At 39.3% G+C, this 20,990-nt stretch overlaps 2 protein-coding genes across 3 annotated transcripts in view; one reads left to right on the top strand and one right to left on the bottom strand.

Moving 5' to 3' along the window:
* Positions 1–10,759, top strand: part of hmgcll1 (3-hydroxymethyl-3-methylglutaryl-CoA lyase-like 1) — a 32,213-nt gene extending 21,454 nt beyond the window's left edge. For both annotated transcript variants that reach the window (XM_021576477.2, XM_021576476.2), the window contains 2 exons: positions 9,695–9,820; positions 10,092–10,759. In XM_021576477.2, coding sequence (XP_021432152.2) covers positions 9,695–9,820; positions 10,092–10,196 — 231 coding nt within the window. In that variant the 3' untranslated portion in view covers positions 10,197–10,759. The remainder of the gene's footprint in view (positions 1–9,694; positions 9,821–10,091) is intronic.
* A 671-nt stretch (positions 10,760–11,430) lies between these two features.
* gfral (GDNF family receptor alpha like) lies at positions 11,431–20,978 on the bottom strand. The gene is made up of 10 exons (XM_021576473.2): positions 20,658–20,978; positions 19,991–20,125; positions 19,256–19,408; positions 17,223–17,612; positions 14,248–14,313; positions 13,789–14,119; positions 13,401–13,654; positions 13,059–13,139; positions 12,834–12,912; positions 11,431–12,748 (listed from the first exon to the last, which is right to left on the bottom strand). The coding sequence occupies exons 1-10, from the start codon at positions 20,695–20,697 to the stop codon at positions 12,682–12,684; spliced, it is 1,596 nt and encodes a 531-aa protein (XP_021432148.2). The 5' UTR covers positions 20,698–20,978; the 3' UTR covers positions 11,431–12,681.
* Positions 20,979–20,990: the final 12 nt, after the last annotated feature.

Consider the following 20,990-nt stretch of genomic DNA (forward strand, 5'->3'; position numbering starts at 1 on the left):
GCACAATATGGGCACTGCGGTTGTTTCAAACACATATTTTTTAGATCCCCTGACAGTCTAGAGTATGAGTAATGTGTAAAACGTTACTGAAAGGATGCATGGTAAACGTTCATGACACAATACATAACAATGTGGTAGAGGGCCATTATGAAGTGGTCCAAGATGGTACATATGTTGGATATTCATTTGAGCCAGTTTGCTACAGCAGGAAAATAATCCTGCAGCAATAGGAAATGTGTATTATAATTAATGGACATTTTTGTAGGGGCTTATACACTTTTCGTAAGGGAAAATCAAGTCTGAAATGTCAAAGTGGATATTTCACTCAACTACACTACAGGTTTTACATTTCCTACATTGCAGGAAAGTTTTCACCAAATAAAGGTCCTACATCTGTATTATGAAGGCTTTTGTGACCAAAAGTCTTGTGTGCTCGGATTGTTTTGTGAGAATTGAGGAGACATTGTTTGCTTGACTGAAAATATATTAATAAACAACAAAAACAAAGGTATATGTCACAATAGGACATACTGTACAGAAATAGGAGAACACACATCTCAATTGGGAACATGATCTGGAAGTCCCCCACAAAGGAAAATAACACAAAAACTGCCCACCAATAAAATCCCAGAATCATAATGAACACAAGATATGCTCTCCTATTACCAGCACCTACATTTAAGATAATAAAATAGTATTTCACAGATCATCAATAAAGCTCTCTTTTAAACCACAATGTTGAATTAAGTTGTACAAAGCTTCCTGAAACACCACTCTTCTATTGTGTTTTTCACCACCCCTCCGGAGTGAACCTATGACCCGGGAGTCAGTCAGGTCATAAACCAGAGGTAAAGTAGACATGGCTGTATCAGTTCTCTGGGGAACCTCATTGTGCTCTGTCTCCCAGTTTGTCATCCTTGGCAGCGGAGGGATGATCTTTTGGTGCTGGGCGGGGGGGTCAGAAGATGTGAAGGGGGTTCACACAAAGGCTCACCTATTCAGTGTCTGTTTCACATGACAGTGCCCTGGCCTTGACAATGGTACTGAGTGTGAGCGGAGGAAACAGCCAGCCCTGAGGGGTTCCCAACTCATGTGCTGCTTGGCTGTTGAACTATTTGACAATGCTGCACTTAAAGGGCATGTGGAAAATGATCCTATCATTGGCCCGCATGAAACACATGGAAAATGGAGAAGGCGAAAGAAACCGGTCCAGACCAGTAACTATGTAACTGAGACAGCGAGAATGCAGTGACTATCGCTGGATTCATTGAGAAATCGAGAGCCTGGGACTAATAAGGTTCTATCTGCAAAACTATGATTCTGAGATAATTAGCTTTAAAGTTTCGCAACCCTCATTGTGTCAGCAATTTTAATCTTGTATTCTTTTGAACTTAACAACATGGATTTGGGTATTTAAAGTACTATATAGGTAGAGAACATTGAACAGAACAAGGCTATGTCAATAACAACATTTTGACAAAAATGCAGATAGAAAGTTATAGTCCCAATCTCCCAAAAAGTGACTCATGGGAAGACACTTAGAAAAACAGAACAATTCAGAATGAAAAAGGCATCATTCGCTTAAGAAAAGCATTTGTTGTGCTGCAATCCCACTTACCCTAAATAACCCAAAGTCTGCATAACTTTTAGCACTGATTCATGGCTTTACTTATGAATTTATCTACTCAGAAAATACACCAGTGTTAAATCCACACTGGCAGTGTTACATTTAACACTGATCCAGTGTTTCTGCAGTTCCACACTTTTTAGTGTTAAATTAACATAGTGCTTAGTCTATAATAACTTATTTGCATAAAAACATTAATATTGAAACAAACAATTCAAAAAAATCGAATTAACACTATAAAAGTTACACTGAAAGATCAACACTAGGTAACACTGGCCGATTTGCTGTGTATTTCCATGCTCAAGGAATTGTACATGTTCATAAAACAGCTTTCTGTTTTGTATTTTTTTTTTAAACAACCTTTCAACACATCCTGATGTTGGGCACTTTTGACAAGGGGTGAGAAGACCCAGAGGGTGGGTAAAAATTCCTTTCTGTGAATCACATAGAAATTGATTTATCACAGCTGCCCCGTGACCATTGAAAATAATAACAGGCGTGGATATTTAGCCAACCATTTGTTCTCCTCCCATCTCAACAACCTCAGTGGAAATGAAAGATTTTATCATAGACTTTTCATTACTGAGTGCCAGTAGTCCATGCCACCAACTGGGATAGAAATGAATTCCACTAACCCCTGTCAACCCCGTGTCAACTCTGCTTTTGTTCATGATAATGACATTCCATGCTCTTTGTACCTTTATTTTGGGAAGTTCGGGGGTCCTTTGTTACAAACCCACCTTGGCGGGTCACACAATGACAAAGTATGTACTTCGTTTTTCAGACTTGGCTGGGAAATAGATTTGATCTGGCCCAACGTTTCCATGTAAACTGCAGCTGACTTGCTGAGCTATTGATAGAACTCAGTGTAGCCAGACGCTCTTGACTGAGAATTCAGACCTGTTCTTAATCATGCTTATCTCCTCTACATTAAGCAAAGCAAGACCGAGCCAAAGCTCATCGACAGTGCTTTAAACTTGTGAATCTCGCTAAATACACCACATACAAAAGTATGTGAACATCCCTTCAAATTAGTGGATTCGGCTATTTCAGCCAAACCCATTGCTGACAGGTTTATAAAATATAAACCGCCTCTGGAAGCAATGTCAGCTCACAGAACTATTCATCGTGAGCTTCATGAAATGAGTTTCCATGCTCTATTACTAGCCGAAGATCACCATGCGCAATGCCAAGCTTCAGCTGGAGTGGTGTAAATCTCGCCGCCATTGGACACTGGAGCAGTGGAAATACGTTCTTTAGAATGATGAATCACTCTTCACCATCTGGCAGTCCAATGGACAAATCTGGGATTGGCGGTTGGCAGGAGAACGCTACCTGCCCAAATACATAGCGCCAAATGTAAAGTTTGGTGGGAGGAATAATGGTCTGGGGCTGTTTTTGTGGTTTGGGCTAGGCCCCTTAGTTTCAGTGAAGGGAAATCTTAACGCTACAGCATACAATGACATTCTACATGGTTCTGTGATTCCAACTTTGTGGCAATAGTTTGGGGAAGGCCCTTTTCAGTTTTCTGCATGACAATGCCCTCGTGCACAAAGTGAGGTCCATACAGAAATGGTTTGTTGAGATCGGTGTGGAGGAACACAGATCCCTGAACTCAACCACATCGAACACCTTTGGGATGAATTGGAACTCTGACTGCGAGCCAGGCCTGATCGTCCAACATCAGTACTCCACCTCACTATTGCTCTTGTGGCTGAATGGAAGCAAATCCCTGCAGCAATGTTCCAACATCTAGTGGAAAGCCTTCCCAGAAGAGTGGAGTCTGTTATAGCAGCAAAGGGGGACCAACTCCAAATTAATGTCCATGATCTTGGAGTGAGATGTCCGAAGAGCAGTTGTCCACATACTTTTGGTCATGTAGTGTATTGACAGAGTGGAAAGTATGAATGTTATTCTGATAATGGGTGGAAGTGTGTCAGTAAGGGTCACTATTCCATTTTGTCCAATATATCTAAATACTCCGATGAGTGTTTTCCCAGTGGTGGCTTGAGAGACCCACGAATGGGTTGTACTGTAGCTAATATCTGCTGGGTAGTGGATCTCTATCTTGGATAGAGATGTTTATGTTTACTTGTGGTGTACAAGAAACCTCCCAAAGCTTTAGATGGTCCTAGAACCAAAACGTTTGGGAAGCACTGGTGACAGAGACAAAGTTGTAAATAGGATGAGGATGTTTCATAACCACGGTGATGACAAATCAAACAGGCATGTTGTCCAATAAACCTATGGTTATGAGTTAACCCATGCAATCCAGAGGACATTACATTTGAGCTGTGTAGGTGTATTGTTGAGTGTCATTAAAGTGAAGTGAGATGGGTGTAAAGACCTGTCAGTGGTAAACAACTCTGCCTATTTTCAACAAAGTGACTAAACATTTAGACAGCTTCGTCCGTGTGGTTTGATGGTTGATTACTAAACCCTCACTCCAAGGTCAAGGAGCAAAGTCTCTAGAATAATGAGTGTTAACATTAGTTTAATGTTAATGACTCTTCAAACGCAAGGTTGTTGACATATCAACAAAGGGAGTCATGCCCAAAGGGAGACTCTTTTCTAAAGAATTTGGAACGCTCACGTTGTGCAGTCTTAGCAAGTTTATCTTCGGGAAGCATGTTTAGTGCTCTAGCTAGCTAGCCTACAGCACCGCCTATGACAATATTTAAACTTTTCCCTAAAAATGACTTCTGGAAATTTGGCAACATTGCCAACATGACAGGCTACAAGGAACTCCCATTTAATTGCCTGCTGAGGATATTAGCTTATTAGAAAAGGCCTGTGCCCCAGAGCGTGGTGCAGGAGTCAGTGTATGTGCCAGGTAACCATAGTGATGAAAGCCAGTAACTTGGTGGAAAATATACCTCTCCGTGTGCGCATAAGATCAAGACAATGCTGCCCTGGGCATGGTCCCGTTAGTACACGAATACACAAAGATATCGTGCCTTATTAGAGAGTAAAACACTATCAATTAATCAACCTTAGGTCGACATGAGGTGTCTGCTGTATCTCAAGATGGAAAATATAGTTTAATATACTAAAAACCATGCATCTCAAAGTTAACTATACAAACAACAAAGGTTAGATTGGTGCAAGAATTGGTGCAACCAATGACTTACTTCTTCAGCTTACTGTACAAAACATGGTAGTCAAATGCTTTGAGTGGTTTACACTGTAACTGAGGCTACTTTCTTTAAGAGTGGGGACTCTACTTGGCCAATGAGCGCCATGGTCCGACTAGACAATAGCAGGTTTTCATGCTTTAAGTTAGAAATTTCCCTCTTTTAATTTCTGATGAATCCATATATGTTTTTTGTGTCTACCTCCCTATTACCTACAAATATCAAGAAGATGGTCTGGCTTTACAATGACAGGACAGTTTATTTATTGCTGGAAAGGGCTGTCCCAGGTTAGACATTTGTCAGCCTTGTGAGTTACCATTGAACACAATCTCCTTCAGTTCCACGTTCTATGTAGAGAAATGTCAAGGCTGCGTTGGTGAAACATTGCTGCCTCAAACACTTAACTGAACATACCCTTTCTGCCCCAACTGACACACTGCCGCACTTCAAACAAACAATACTGGACAAGAGTGTGGCAATCTCTCAAATTGTTCACTTACAGTATATTAGCCGCCTTCCGTAATCCCATATCATGTGAACAGCCCGAGTAAACTAAAGTGTATTTAGCCAGGAATGTATTGTTTTTTTTACCTCCACTGCTCACTGAATGTAGCTCTTTAACAGCCAGGCCACATCTGGTTTCTGGGCTACCAGAGGCTAATTGAACACTGGCAATTTGGACTTTCTGACCACCAGTCCCTGTGCATATTACGTCCCATAGAGCAACAGGAGTCAGACGTGTTGTTGAAAAGGATCGCTGTGCTCTTGCATTTTGTTCCACTCGGAAATGGTCCTCCGGAGACCCTTTGACCCTCTCGCAGTTAGCGGCAGAATGCGAGAGGTTTGGCACTGTAAATTACAACTCTGTGTTTACACAACAAAAAAGTCTGCCCAGTACAATATCCTGCCCTGGAGTTAACTAAGGTCTGGGAATCTTGTGCGCAGTGCACATCGGAGTAGATCACTAGGCCTTTGCCAACACAAACAGCAATTACAGGCTGCTCAGACAGCCCCTGGATAAAATAGACCCTTGTCTCGGAGAAAAGGCACCAATTAGGACCATTGTTTAAAGAGCAAACCGTACTTCCATTATTATTGTTTGCTTGGGTCTGTCCCCTAGGGAGAGACGTCCTTCATGGTTTAATTCTGATGTGTCCCCGTGCCACACCGGGGTCATAAGTGAGTTCATTTTATATCACCGTGGGATCCTCTGACATCTGGTTCTGCCACGGGAAGCAGGAAAACGTTAATATTCTCCTGACGGTCGCTGAGATACGTGGAAAACATTGTGAATATCTTAATCTGCGATGCCTCTGAGAAGTAGACGCTTGGCTTCAGGGCCGGCCCAAGCCTTTTGGGGTCCCACCTCTCGGGTAAAACATTTTCGTGGCTCCCCTCTTGACGGCGGAAAGAACTTTTAAAATATATTTCCTGCAATGCACATTTTGCCATGGGGCGTAGAGAAAATATTGCAGTTTTAAAGCAAGTTTTCTGCCATTTTACACATTTTGCCATGGGGCGTAGAGAAAATATTGCAGTTTTAAAGCAAGTTTTCTGCCATTTTACACATTTTGCCATGGGGTGTAGAGAAAATATTGCAGTTTTAAAGCAAGTTTTCTGCCATTTTACACATTTTGCCATGGGGCGTAGAGAAAATATTGCAGTTTTAAAGCAAGTTTTCTGCCATTTTACACATTTTGCCATGGGGCGTAGAGAAAATATTGCAGTTTTAAAGAAAGTTTTCTGCCATTTTACACATTTTGCCATGGGGCGTAGAGAAAATATTGCAGTTTTAAAGCAAGTTTTCTGCCATTTTACACATTTTGCCATGGGGCGTAGAGAAAATATTGCAGTTTTAAAGCAAGTTTTCTGCCATTTTACACATTTTGCCATGGGGCGGAAAGACATTTTTAAAAATGTAGTTTAATTCTACAAACATGACTTACAGTTTCTTCAGAAAGTACATAAAGCTTTGAATTCAGGACCTTCCATTTATTTATTAGCCATATTTTGCAGTTTTACTTCATTGCCTTATTGCAAAAAGGATGCATGTTTTGGAATATTTTTTATTTTGTACAGGTTTCCTTCTTTTCACTCTTAATTAGGTTATAATTGTGGAGTAACTACAATGTTGTTCATCCATCCTCATCCAATCGCAGCCATTGAACTCTGTACTGTAACTGTTTTAAAGTCACCAATCCCTGAGCGGTTTCCTTCCTCTCCGGCGACTGAGTTAGGAAGGACATCTGTATCTTTGTAGTGACTGGGTGTACTGATACACCATCCAAAGTGTAATTAATTACTTCAACATGCTCAAAGGGATATTCAATGTCTGCTCTTTCAAAAATGTATGCCCATCTACCAATAGGTGCCCTTCTTGGCGTGAGGCGTTGGATAACCTCCTTAATCTTTATGGTTGAATCTGTGTTTGAAATGCACTGCTCAAATGAGAGACCTTACAGATAATTGTGTGTGTGGGGTACAGAGATGAGAGAGTCATTCACAAATCATGTTAAACACTACTATTGCACGCAGGGAGTTCATGCAACTTATTATGTGACTTGTTAAGCAGAGTTTTACTCCTGAACTTATTTAGGCTTGCCATAACAAAGGGGTTGAATACCGTACCTCTCTTTCCTTTACTGACATTTCAGCTTTTCATTTTGTATACATTTCTTATACAAAAAAATGAAAACATAATTCCATTTTGACATTATGGAGCATTGTGTATTATGGAGCATTAGGCCAGAGACACAAAATCTTTATTTAATCCATTTTAAATGCAGTTTATAACACAACAAAAAAAAGTTGTGGGGTGTGAATACTTTCTAAATGCACTGTATTCCAATGATCTGAGTGAAAGTGACTAACAAATTCTTTGTGGGCCGCTTTGAGGTTAGGGCCCCTGGGCACGTGCGCTGTATGTCGGTATTCGGACATGATTACTACAAGTTTAGATAGCTGGCTAGACAAACTTACCAATCTAAAAATTGTTAGCTGACATGGCTAATTTAATGACTGTCAGTGACTGACATAACAAGATAAAAAACTGCTGATATATAACCAGATTTCAAACTTGCACCTTGTGTATTCTACTATTCTACCTCTCAAGTTGAGATCCCGACTGATTTCCTAGAAAGTAATGTTTTTTGGGGTCATGGGCCACCTAGTGGCTGGGGGCCCTAAGCTACCGCTTATGTCTCTTATGCATGGAACCGGCCCTGCTTGATTTCATAATTTGTCCCAACGAAGACAAAACGTTCCAAGGCTATTGTAAATAACCTGATGGCTTTGAGGCCTGAGGTCCTCAGAGGCATATTATATAGTAATTTCCCCCCATCCTGAAAGTAAGTGAAGCTGTGTACAAGGTTTTAACACGTGGCAGTTGATAAACTGTATAAAACTCAGGTTCTCTGTTGGAGCATATCAATCATGTTTAAAACCCAACATAACAACAACAGCATATCCCATGATTTGAGAGTTAACATCTGGGAAAACTTCTCTATGCTTCATATTGTCTTTAATGAAACGTAAATGTATTCGACAAGAATAATTAAACTTGTCTGGCGGACTGAAGATGTTTTTATGACATCAACATTTTGGACGAAACAAGCTCATGATTTTTTTCTGAAAGGTTAAAGTTTAATGGAAGACAAATTAGCGAGGTGGGTTTAAGGCAAATGGTTATGCGTTCATGTGTTTTTGAGGTCTTCATAATTTGGAATTGAACTGTCACTTTCAGCTGCACTTCCTGTCTCCTTTGCTTAAAGTCTGAAGGGACAACAAAGGACAACAACAAATCTTTATGCTTTTCTGCGTTCTTTATACAGTGATGTTGCATTCCATATGAAAGATAAAAACATTCTTATCATGTTAAAGTGGATTATTCTCCCCAAGATCACATGAGGTGGATGTTTTGGGAATGTTTAACTACGATAAGGCATTTCTTTCCTGCAACACTAGTTCAACCAAAAATCAGTGAGCCTATCCCTTGCTAAGCAACATGTTCTGGCTGTTTGGTACCGTGGTCCAACAATAAGCTCAACAATGCATCATTAATTCTCATGTGGAGGCCAGACAGTTGGTGTCGTAGGCAGTAAAAAGCATTTTCCCACAGAAAGTAGAACTCTCTCTGACAATTACTTTTATTGTGGACATTGCATGAACCAATTTGAACTCAGAGACATTAAACAAAACAAGACGTACATTTTATATGTAATTATTTCTACATATGGTTACATCCTATTTTTTCAGGACATGGAAAATACTGAGACATTATACTCAAAGAGGGCAGAGGGTGTCTTGATGTCATTGAAATTGCGTTATTGCCCTGAATTTAAACAACCCCAGCGCTTAGTAACACACACCTTGGAATTAACCATTTACAAATGGACTGTAGGTAGAATAATAATTATTCAATGAATGTATAAAGTTATAAGTATTTGAGTTATAGACAAAAGACCCAAGAAAATATATGTGGAGAACAGTCTTGTTAAAAGTGAGTAAGAATTGAGTAAAAAGTCAACAGAAATGTGTATTTTGAGACTAAGAGGTCACAAGAGGTGATGCAGTTTAACACACGTTACCACGAGGATCAGAAAACATGGTAAAACAATATGGAACTTTCTGCATTTACAGAGTCTGATATTACCAAAAACAAATGATGTGCCACTGGTTTAGTATGACAAAGAGGATGAGAAAGCTGAACTGTGGGGGACACCAGGCTGTTGCGCCCACTCATCTCCGAGAAATGAAGACCACAGTTATCCTAACTGTCTGTAAAACATCACCACAGCCCTGGCAGGGCACGCTGTACCAACACATACAATACAGGAGAACAGGGGACATTGTTCTACATGGGATTTTGCCATCTGCTTGCTCTGTGCGTGTGGTTGCTGAATGTCTCTCCTGTGTGTGTGTGTGTATACCTCAGATGGGGATTTGTGCGGTGGACTCATCTGTAGCAGGTCTGGGTGGGTGCCCATATGCCCAGGGAGCCTCTGGTAACGTGTCAACAGAAGATGTTCTCTATATGCTCCATGGCATGGGCATTAAAACTGTGAGTGTTGCCTCACACATAACCTGAAAACAGCACTTTAAAACAGCTTTGTAATCGCTAGGGAAAATACAGCTCACTCTCATTAATTTGAGAAAGCTTCAGATAGAGGATCGGCCTTGTTTACATTAGTCAAGTTTTTTTTGTTGCATAACTGTCATGTGTATTGGTAGGCCTTCTGTTTCTATTTTCACAACGGTTTATTCTGCAATGGCTCCCCCTGCTGGCAGGGTACCATTCCTGCTTCTTTGATCCCTTGTTTCTTTCATTCCAGGGAGTCGATCTCTCCAAGGTAATAGAGGCAGGTGATTTCATCTGCAAAGCCTTAAATCGCAAGACCAACTCCAAGGTAGCCCAAGCAAGAAGCAAGTCCTCATGATTAATCTGTGCATTGATACAAGAAGAAGATAAAGACCTTTCCCTTTAGCACAGTGTTTTGTCGTGTTGATGCTGCATATAGATAGCCCATGATTCTATACAAAGTGCAATATACATACTTTTTTTAAACCACAATTGATGGCCATTTAGCAGAGGCACTTTATTAAAACGTTGTTGGATAAGGCCTACTTAAATTCAAGAAATAACTGAACTTTTTTTAACCAAAAAACCTCTTCCAGTTATCACGTATAGTCTGTCTGGTAGGAGGTGAAAGATAGAGATGACTCCTCACTAAGTTGTGAAAGTTATTCATGGTGTTTCTGTGGGGGTCTCTTCCCATTCATTTCCAGCTCAGCAGGAGAGTCCTGCTGGATTTTAAACCAGTGAGTGTCGATCATTGTCTCCCTCAAAATGTATTTGTCTCCCTCAAAACGTATTTTCAAGTCCTTTGCTCTAGTAACATGGAAGTCTGCCTGTCTCCACATGTAAAATATTGATTTGTTTTTTCTCTCTTCAAAGCAAATGTTATTTGTCAGGTGCCAAATAAAACCGATATAGACTTTACAGTGAAATGCTTGCTTACGAGCCCTTCACAACGATGCAGAGTAAAACAAATAATAGCAACACAATTCATCCTCACCAGTGCATGACCCCATTCGAAACCATATAGATGGTTGATACTATTCATTTTATTCTGTAGAGTTAAAAGCACAGTAGGCGGCAGCTTTATGTTGACCTATTGTATGTGCAATAGTCAGAGGGGCCAAATGTATTTTACCTGGAGAAGCCTCTTAACCGTTTATTTGTGTTGAAGTAGACGTTCTGAACATACATCTCTAAGAACACCGAACAATATCATGAACTTTGTTGTCTAACCTCCCTTCCACTAGACTGTACTCCTTTTTAAACGCCTTACCAAAGGTCAATATACACAAGTAAATTATTTTATTAATTTGCATTTCAATAGTAATGAATGCAGTTCAATGTGAAGTATTATGTGACAAAGTTCCATAATAATAAGAAATACATTCAATGTATGTAGTGACGTTATTCTATGGGTTCATCTTGCAATAGGAAGCGACATTTTTATATTATACATTAAATATATAGTTATTTAAAGAAGGGTGGTTGAGTAAGTCTGATTTGTTAGAAAGCCAAGATAACATAAATAATAGTATCCCTTTTTATATTGTAGTTGGATTGGAGGAAATATAAACAGACAAAAACTGAAGTGTTCTGGCAAACCACTGTGAATCCAACATGTTTACTACATAAAGATAATAAAGGTTGATTAAACAAAATTGTTTACAGTTAAAGAGCTAGATTACTGTAGGTTTCAGATTACACATGACATTCTAAGCTTTCAATGTTTGCCTACAGTGCTGCCTGCATATCTAATATTTATCTAATCATCTACTGGCCCCTTCAGTCCAACCTTTCCCAAAAATCAAGGCCTAGCTTTGTTATTATCTTGTGACAATATTGTATTACTTAAATTATTATTTTACTTGAGATAAATCCAAACAGTTGTTAACCTTTAAATATCTTACTGGGAGAGTAACACAGGATTAAACGCACAATCATCTTTTTGACACACATTACCAATATATTTTATGAATGTTAAAAAATACAAAATTCCCATTGTCATAAACACATCATCAATTTTGTAGACATCTGGATTAAGGTGTTGAGGTTCCAAGAAAAGGGGGACATGACAAAGCAATGCATCGTATCAGACTTGAAACAAGTCATAGATGTGACCTTAAACATGAACATCTGCTACATAGCAACGTTAGCCATCATATATCAACCTAATTATGCAATTCTCTAACACGTTCTGTATAGCCAGCTAGCATATTGCTAATATAATTAACTCATGTTGGTTACTGGTAATACATTGCACATGTTAACATACAACAAAGATCTTGTTGTCTTTGCTCCCTTAGGGAAACAGGATGGTTACAAGGCTGTAGAAATATATATAGATATGTTTTTCTTATAAGAAGGCTGAATCAGCTCTACAGCATTGGAGTGACAATAGAGACAAGAAAGAAAATCACTTAAAAGGGATGAGTCAATATTTGACCATCATTGCCTTGTTGACATAACCAGTTGTATAATGTCCCTTACTGACTGTGTTGTGTACCAGTTACTAGAGCGCTATCAGCTTTTTCCAGGAGTTATCACATAAACCATGCCACTGTGTTCTGACACTCAAGCTAACAAGGATAGCAGAAATTGCTTATGGCCGTACATTTGTTTTAATTGCACAAAATTATCTTAAAACAGAGTCATGTTTTGACATATTAGTATAAGTAGCTAAGGAAATGTTGATCAAATAGTATTTTCAAAAAGCTGTTAGATACCAGTAAATCTAAATTAGATCAGAAAATGCAGGTTCTGCATTATCAGACATATACCATTGCATACTGTACCATAATCATATGCATAATATATACACAGATACACGCGTTTGAGTGTCAAGGTCAGAAAATTACAACACAATTTTTATCAGGAGGGTGAAATTGAGGCTTTTTGTTCCCTTTGTGCTTCCTATGAGGAAAAAAAGCAATATATCAAACAATTGTATTGTTTACACATTCTACCCTGCATCTATTATTAATGTATACTTACTTACCGTATGTGAAAAACAATCATGACTCCCAACAGTACTACTGCAACAAGCAGTATGTATGCAAAAACATTCAACAGCTGATCTGAAAAAGCAAAACACACTTTAATGTGAAGCTCACATGGTGGATGTCACTTGATTTGACTGTCTCAATACCATTTTGAATAGACACAACAACCATTACAGTGGTGACATTTAGCATTACAGTTGAAGGAGAACTTAAAACATTACCACTCAACCATTCATATCCTGATTCTGATTCACTCATTGGAGGTGGCACATAAGGAGTACTTTCTTTCTTCACTGGTGACACTGAAATACATTTTAAAAACAGTTAGGTTTTCAGCCACTTAAAAAAAAAATCTGAAACACAAACTATTTGCCCCACTCCCCCCACTGACTTTGCTGATAACTTCATTGTTGAGAGAAAATGTACTTAGTTATCTTAAGATGAATACACTAATGTAAGTGGCTCTGCATAAGAGTTTCTGCTAAATGACTAAAACGTCAAATGTAAATGTATAAATGATCCAATAAGTAGTGTTGTAGTTAATGACTGTGGACGTCACTCACTAAAATGCGTTCGGTTGTGAAGTACTTCACGCATCATGTTGCACTTGTACAGGTCTTTGCTGTGAAGTCCACCACATGTACAGGGATGCTGAAGTGTTGTTCCCATGGTAGCAATCAAAGCCATTCTGCACTTTGCATCTCCTCCAAGAATAAGAGCAGGATCCAGAAGACTAGTGCATTCATCCATAGCAAAATCACTGCATGGTGTGTCTTCAGTGTCCCAGCAGTTTGATAGGAGAGCTTCTAAACGGTTCCTGTTCATTTATATTTATATAATAAATCATACAGCAAAAATACCCAGGCAGGCACTACAATGTCTACATGAAAACATCAGCAAAATCCCCTGTAGACTTATAGAAATGTTGTATCACGATTGTCCAATACAAACCTGCAGAGCGCCTCCCCCAGGCAGTTGTCAAAGATTTCCAGACAGATTTGGGTCTTGGCCTCCTCCAAATGTTCTCCACATGTGCCACTGTGCAGACCCTCCTTCATATGCAGACAGTCCGGATCGCCTGGGTCACATTCACAGAGGACGAACATCTCTGCGATGTTGTATGGCAGACCAGCGTAGAGCTGTTGAGTGACCTGTTGACAGTGAGTGCTGTTGCATTGCTTTGCCAAACACGTCTGCACAAGAGGAACCATCTGCCTGTTGCAGACATCATCATGGAGGCAGATTGTCATCTGTTGCAAACAGGACCCATCAATATCATGAACTGAAAAATAAGGTTCCGGAGTCAATTATACTGTTTATAGCCCAAACTACAATATTTCCAGTAACATAAATAGTTATAATCGTCTAACTGTGTTCTAAATGTACGAACACGAGGACAACATTCATTACCGTATTCTTTCAGACTGCTACTTTTCCAATCCACAGTTGAACTCTTCTTCTGTTGTGCTACATGGACTTAGATCATCAAAGAGAATAATGCATTACACACAGACTTATACACAACGCCCACAGACCACAACACATTGCTATGTGCGGATAGTATGCATCCTCTTCCCATCAAGAATGGTCTACCATATAGCCAGTTATGCAGGGTTAAACGAACCTGTGGCCACCAGACAGATTTTGACAGCAATGCTAAAAACAAAAAGATAAATTGAAAATGAGAGGCTACAAGGACAAAACTCTTGATGCTGCAATGATAAAAATATCTCAAAACCCAAGAGAGGAATTACTAAAAACTCAGCCAAAGAAGAAAAACAACGCAACCGTCTTTTGCACCAAGTACACCAAGAGTTCGGAGAAAATGAAAGCAACCCTGAAAAAGCACGGGCATATTCTGCAATTAGACAACAACAAAAAAATCGCACACCTCTTCAAGGAACCCCCAATGGTGGTCTATAAGTGTGGTCGCAATATTGGCGATAGTTTGGTGAGATCTGACATACCCCCTGAGCCCACTCAGATACTCTTGACACCCATTCCATGCGCACAGTGTAATAGCACTATAAAAACATCCTTCTTCAGACACCCACATACAGGTTGAAAAATCCCTGTTAGGGGTATCATCTCATGCAAGACCAAGGGAGTAATCTATCTCATCACCTGTACATGAGGGAAAGCCTACGCAGGACAAACGAAAATACAATTAAAACAACACATAGCTGAACACCGCAACTCAATCAGGTATACGATACGAACATTGACTATCCAGTAGCAGCTCACTTTGTTGAAGCTAACCATCCTGTCTCCTCCCTCAAATACACAGGCATTGAGCATGTTGCTCTACCAAGGAGACGTAGTAACATTGAGATTCTACTACTACAAAGGGAGGCTTACCAGATATCCTATCTAAAATATTGACCCCTAGTGGTCTGAATATTGACTTTGATCTCAGGCCCTTCTTATGAACAATTAATTATTGTATGAACAAGTCTTATAAATGTATATATTCTTTCTACGGCTTATTAGCGTAACCTAATATGTTCCCCCTGTTGATGATGCTTATCATTCATTATGGTTCAACCAAAAGATTACATGTAACAAATATGAAATGAAATATGAAACAATTAAATATGTGAAATTGAATTAAACAATAATGTATGTTGATGCTAACATTATGTAAAATATGTAATGTTTCTATATGAGAACAATAGCCTAATATATTTAATATGCCATAATATATTGTTTTTGAACAGTTTTAGTAGTTCATTCTAATTAACTTAATCACTATGACATTGGTTGCACTAATTGCACTGTTTGTCTATATAACCTGGTTCAAGTATTCATGCCATTACTCTGAAGAAGGCACAGTGATGCTGAAACGTTGGTAAATACCCAATACATTACTGCTAGTTTATATATGGAGTGTGAGACTTTATTTTGAGAGTTTATAGTTTATTCGCCGTTAGTCAGGACCTCCATACAAACACATTTTTCTGGGTGTGCGCCAGCTCATGTTTTTAATTGTGCTATGTGGGTGGGACAAAGATTCAAAAACAATATAAATCCAGACACTTATACCAGTACCAGTCAAAAGTTTGGACTCACATTCCAGGGTTTTTCTTTATTTTTACTATTTTCTACATTGTAGAATAATAGTGAAGACATCAGTTAATAGTGAAAACATCAGTTGTGTTGTGACAAGGTAGGGTTGGTATACAGAAGATAGCTCTATTTGGTAAAATACCAAGTCCATATTTTGGCAAGAACAGCTCAAATAAGCAAAGCGAAACGACAGTCCATCATTACTTTAAGACATGAAGGTCAGTCAACTTTCAAGAACTTTGAAAGTTTCTTCAAGTGCAGTCGCAAAAACTATCAAGCGCTATGATGAAACTGGCTCTCGTGAAGCCCGCCACAGGAAAGGAAGACCCAGAGTTACCTCTGCTGCAGAAGATAAGTTCATTAGAGGTAACTGCACCTCAGATTGCAGCCCAAATAAATGCTTCACAGACACATGTCAACATTAACTGTTCAGAGGAGACTGTGTGAATCAAGCCTTCATGGTCAAATTGCTGCAAAGAAACCACTACTAAAGGACACCAATAAGAATAAGAGACTTGCTTGGGCCAAGAAAAAGATGAGCAATGGACAATTTGAGATTTTTGGTTCCAACCCCAGTGTGCAGAGTAAGTGAACGGATTATCTCCGCATGTGTAGTTCCCGCCATGAAGCATGGAGGAGGAGATGTGATAGTGTGGGAATGCTTTGCTGGTGACACAGTCAGTGATTTATTTAGAATTCAAGGCACACTTAACCAGCATGGCAATCACTTCTTTCTGCCGCGATACGCCATCCCATCTGGTTTGCGCTTATTGGGACAATCATTTGTTTTCAACAGGACAATGACCCAACACACCTCCAGGCTGTGTGAGGGCTATTTGACCAAGAAGGAGAGTGATGGAGTGCTGCATAAGATGGCTTCCACAATCGCCTGATCTCAACCCAATTGAGATGGTTTGGGATGAGTTGGATTGCAGAGTGAAGGAAAAGCAGCCAACGAGTGCTCAGCATATGTGGGAACTCCTTCAAGACTGTTGGAAAAGCATTAAACATGAAACTGGTTGAGAGAATGCCTAGAGTGTGCAAAGAGGTAATCAAGGCAAAGGGTGGCTACTTTGAAGAATCTCAAATATATTTTGATTTGTTTAGCACATTTTTGGTTACTACATGATTCCATATGTGTTATGTCATATTTTTTTGATGTCTTCACTATTATTCTACAATGTAGAAAATACTAAAGAAAAAACCTTGAATGAGTAGATATGTCAAACTTTTGACTGGTACTGTACCTATGTCCATTTTAAAAGTAAATAAAAGTTGATTAATACCCTGTAAATTACAGGAGATAAAATGAGTCTTACCAGTTAACTTCTTTCTTGTATTTGACCTGTCCTTTAAATCATGTAGACCCGTTGAAGCCAATGCCTCCAGTGCATTCTGAATGCAGGAGTTGTTGTTCACGACACTCCATATCCCTTGGCACTTTCTTCTGCTCAGGGCGCATGTACAATTAGACAGAGAGGTGCTCTGGAGTTCCATCCACAATGACAGACAGTGGCGCTGAGAGCTTGGAGAGTTGCACTGTTTTTTTCCTTTCTGGCATGAGTCCTTCAACTTCTTATACACTAATGCACAGTGGTGGGACTTCTGGCAACTATGAAGAGCAGAGAGACAGCTATCTCTGGTGGTTATTGGTTGTTCCTTCATAGGATTCCAGCGGGGTCTAACAGAGCTGCTCAGGGCTTGACCATCTACAAATACAGATGCATTGCAATGTAAAAAGGACATGTAATGTACAGTTGAAGTCGGAAGTTTACATACACTTAGGTTGAAGTCATTAAAACTCGTTTTTCAACCACAAGTCAGTTAGAACATCTACTTTGTGCATGACACAAGTAATTTTTCCAACAATTGCTTACAGACAGATTATTTAACTTATAATTCACTGTATCACAATTCCAGTGGGTCAGAAGTTTATATACACTAAGTTGACTGTGCCTTTACACAGCTTGGAAAATTCCAGAAAATGATGTCAGCAAGGAAGAAGCCACTGCTCCAAAACCGTCAAAAAAAGCCAGACGGCGGGTTGCAACTGCACATGGGGACAAAGATCGTACTTTCTGAGGAAACGTCCTCTGGTCTGATGAAACAAAAATAGAACTGTTTGGCCATAACGACCATCGTTCTGTTCAGGGTAAAAAGGGGGATGCTTGCAAGCCGAAGAACACCATCCCAACCGTGAAGAACGGGGGTGGCAGTATCATGTTGTGGGAGTGCTTTGCTGCAGGTGGGACTGGTGCACTTCACAAAATAGATGGCATCATGAGGTAGGAAAATTACGTGGATATATTGAAGTAACATCTCAAGACATCAGTCAGGAAGTTAAAGCTTGGTCGCAAATGGGTCTTCCAAGTGGACAATGACCCAAAGCATAATTCCAAAGTTGTGGCAAAATGGCTTAAGGACAACAAAGTCAAGTTATAGTAATGGCCATCACAAAGTCTCAATCCCATAAAACATTTGTGGGCAGAACTGAAAAAGCGTGTGTGAGCAAGGAGGCCAACAAACCTGACTCAGTTACACCAGCTCTGTCAGGAGGAATGGGACAAAATTCACCCAATTTATTGTGGGAAACTTGTGGAAGGCTACCCGAAACGTTTGACCCAATTTAAACAATTTAAAGGCAATGCTACCAAATACTAATTGAGTGTATGTAAACTTCTGACCCACTGAGAAATTGATTTAAGAAATAAAAGCTGAAATGAATCATTGTCTCTATTATTCTGACATATCACATTCTTAAAATAAAGTGGTGATCCTAACTGACCTAAGGCAGGGAATTTTTTACTAGGATTAAATGTCAGAAATTATGAAAAACTGAGTTTAAATGTATTTGGCTAAGGTGTATGTAAACTTCCGACTTAAAGTGTTTGTGTGTGCAGTACCAGTCAAAAGTTTGGAGTACCAGTCAACTGTATGTGTCACCAAAGGAGAGTTACATTTACCGTACTAGGTTTGCTTCATTTTGTTCTTAATTGATTCCTTACGAAGAATACTAATGTTGATAGGACAACTAAAAACTACATGTACAGATAGATGTAGGATGTTAATTTTAGCCAGTTTGCTAAAACAGGAAAATAATCCTGCAGCAACGGGAAATGTGAATTATTATGTGGATTATAATTAAGGGAGTATTTTGTTGGGGTTGATAAATGTATATTATGGGAAATTAAGTCTGAAATTTTAAAGTGGAAATAATCAATTTAAGAAGCCTTTTTAAACCTCAAATAGACTACAAGTTTTTAATTTCCTGCAATTGCAGGAAAGTTCTTCTGCAACAGGGTGAACAAATGAAGATCCTACATCTGTACTATGTATGAGAGAATGGGTGCACCTGTCTCAGGGAGGCATTGTGAAGTGAGTAGTTCCAGAGAGGTACAGGGCTCCTCCCATGCACACAGACACCCTCTCACTGTAGGATATTGGTCAAGAATGGAGTGGATGGTCATGTTACAGACCTTTGAGACTTTTATTTGGCAACTTCCATCTGGATTCGAGCACAAAGGAGAAGAGGTAGAAAAACAGGATTTTCAAAGGCAATTAAATAGATGCACATTGGCACTGATATGTATTCTGTTCAACAGGTGTTTGTTTTTTTCGAGGCTGGGCTACCCCCTACCATGTAATTGGCCAAATGAATTGTTTGAATATCTCAGAATAAACACAAATCATTTCTGGGCAGGTTTGTTGTAGCTTTGTGGGACTCCAAAGACGGACATGTAAATATCCAATCCATTTCCCACAATAATGTAGCCTACAGCTCCCAGAATTACAGCCATTGAGGTTCTATTTGTCCTCTCGTTGAGACAACAACATCATCTGCTCTAGGCAATAGCAGGTGTGAAATCCATTTTCCACACAAGACTATAGGCTTGAGGCTATTGCTTTAGTAGCATTATGTTTCCTCAATATCACACAGGGGTGGAATCGAACATTATCTCTACTGTAATTGAATTGATGTTCCATGGCTCTTGATAGTATTTTATGCACTCAAAGAATGGCAATATGGTTAAGTCCCAGTAATTAAATAAAACAGATTACATCTCTTGCAGCAAAAAAAAGTGTTTACCTTTAGGATGACATATGTTTCTGAGAGAGGATTTCTCACAGAAAGCTGACTCTGGTATGCATGCCTCCATAAAGGCAAAACAGCCTGTGGATCTGGATGAAATCTTGATGCTGGTCATCTGGTAAACAAGAACTACTGGAAGATATTTACAACAAAAAAAGTTTGAATACAACAACTTTAAAGTAATTGAACTCTTCTCCAATGTTTTGGTAGATAGAACACCTTCCCCATCCTTCTCTCATGAGTGGATTTCACACTGAGTAAACTGCAAAGTAGGCTACTGCATGAAATTGAATACAAAACGTTAGTCCTTATGTTCCCCTTTAAACTACCCACTGGGCACAGTTCAAGGTCCAGTTTTGATTTACATTTTGTTGAGTTGTTAATTCAATGCAAAATCAACAAACAAAATCACAAGTTCATTTAGGCTGCCAATTCACTCATTTATTTGGCAAATGAAAATACTAAACATATGGATATTATCATAACTCTATTTAACTTGACCACTTTTGCTACTTACTCTACATTGGGGAGCTACGTTCTATCTTTATAGGTCAGGTATCACAGCAGTGGTAGTAAAGGAAAGCTTTCCTTTAATCACATGCTTGAGGCTCGATAAAAAGAAGCTAAACATACACCAAATTACCGGTAGACTTTATATACTCACCAATTACCGTCGCGGTTTTCACACCTGTCGTCCGCTGCATGGTAACACCTTCCCTTTCGGTTGGTACCTCTTCAAGTGGACAGTTCCGATCTTTGCAGCTGCGATTGCCCCGGTGCGTATCAATCGCTATGACGTCAGTTGAAAGGTAACCAGATTTGCAGGTGGGATCTAGGCTAAGTATTTACACCTCTGAGACTACGATTAGCTAAACAGATAAGTGAATACAAGTTTGAGGTGCGGCTGATTGCATGCTCATAAAGTAAACATTTCATGCCCTTGTTATTCATGCAGCACTGGGTTATCAAATGAAATAACTTGGTAACTTTTATCTTG

This window comes from Oncorhynchus mykiss, chromosome 20 (genome assembly GCF_013265735.2).
Source record: "Oncorhynchus mykiss isolate Arlee chromosome 20, USDA_OmykA_1.1, whole genome shotgun sequence".
NCBI classification, from domain to species: Eukaryota; Metazoa; Chordata; class Actinopteri; order Salmoniformes; family Salmonidae; genus Oncorhynchus; species Oncorhynchus mykiss.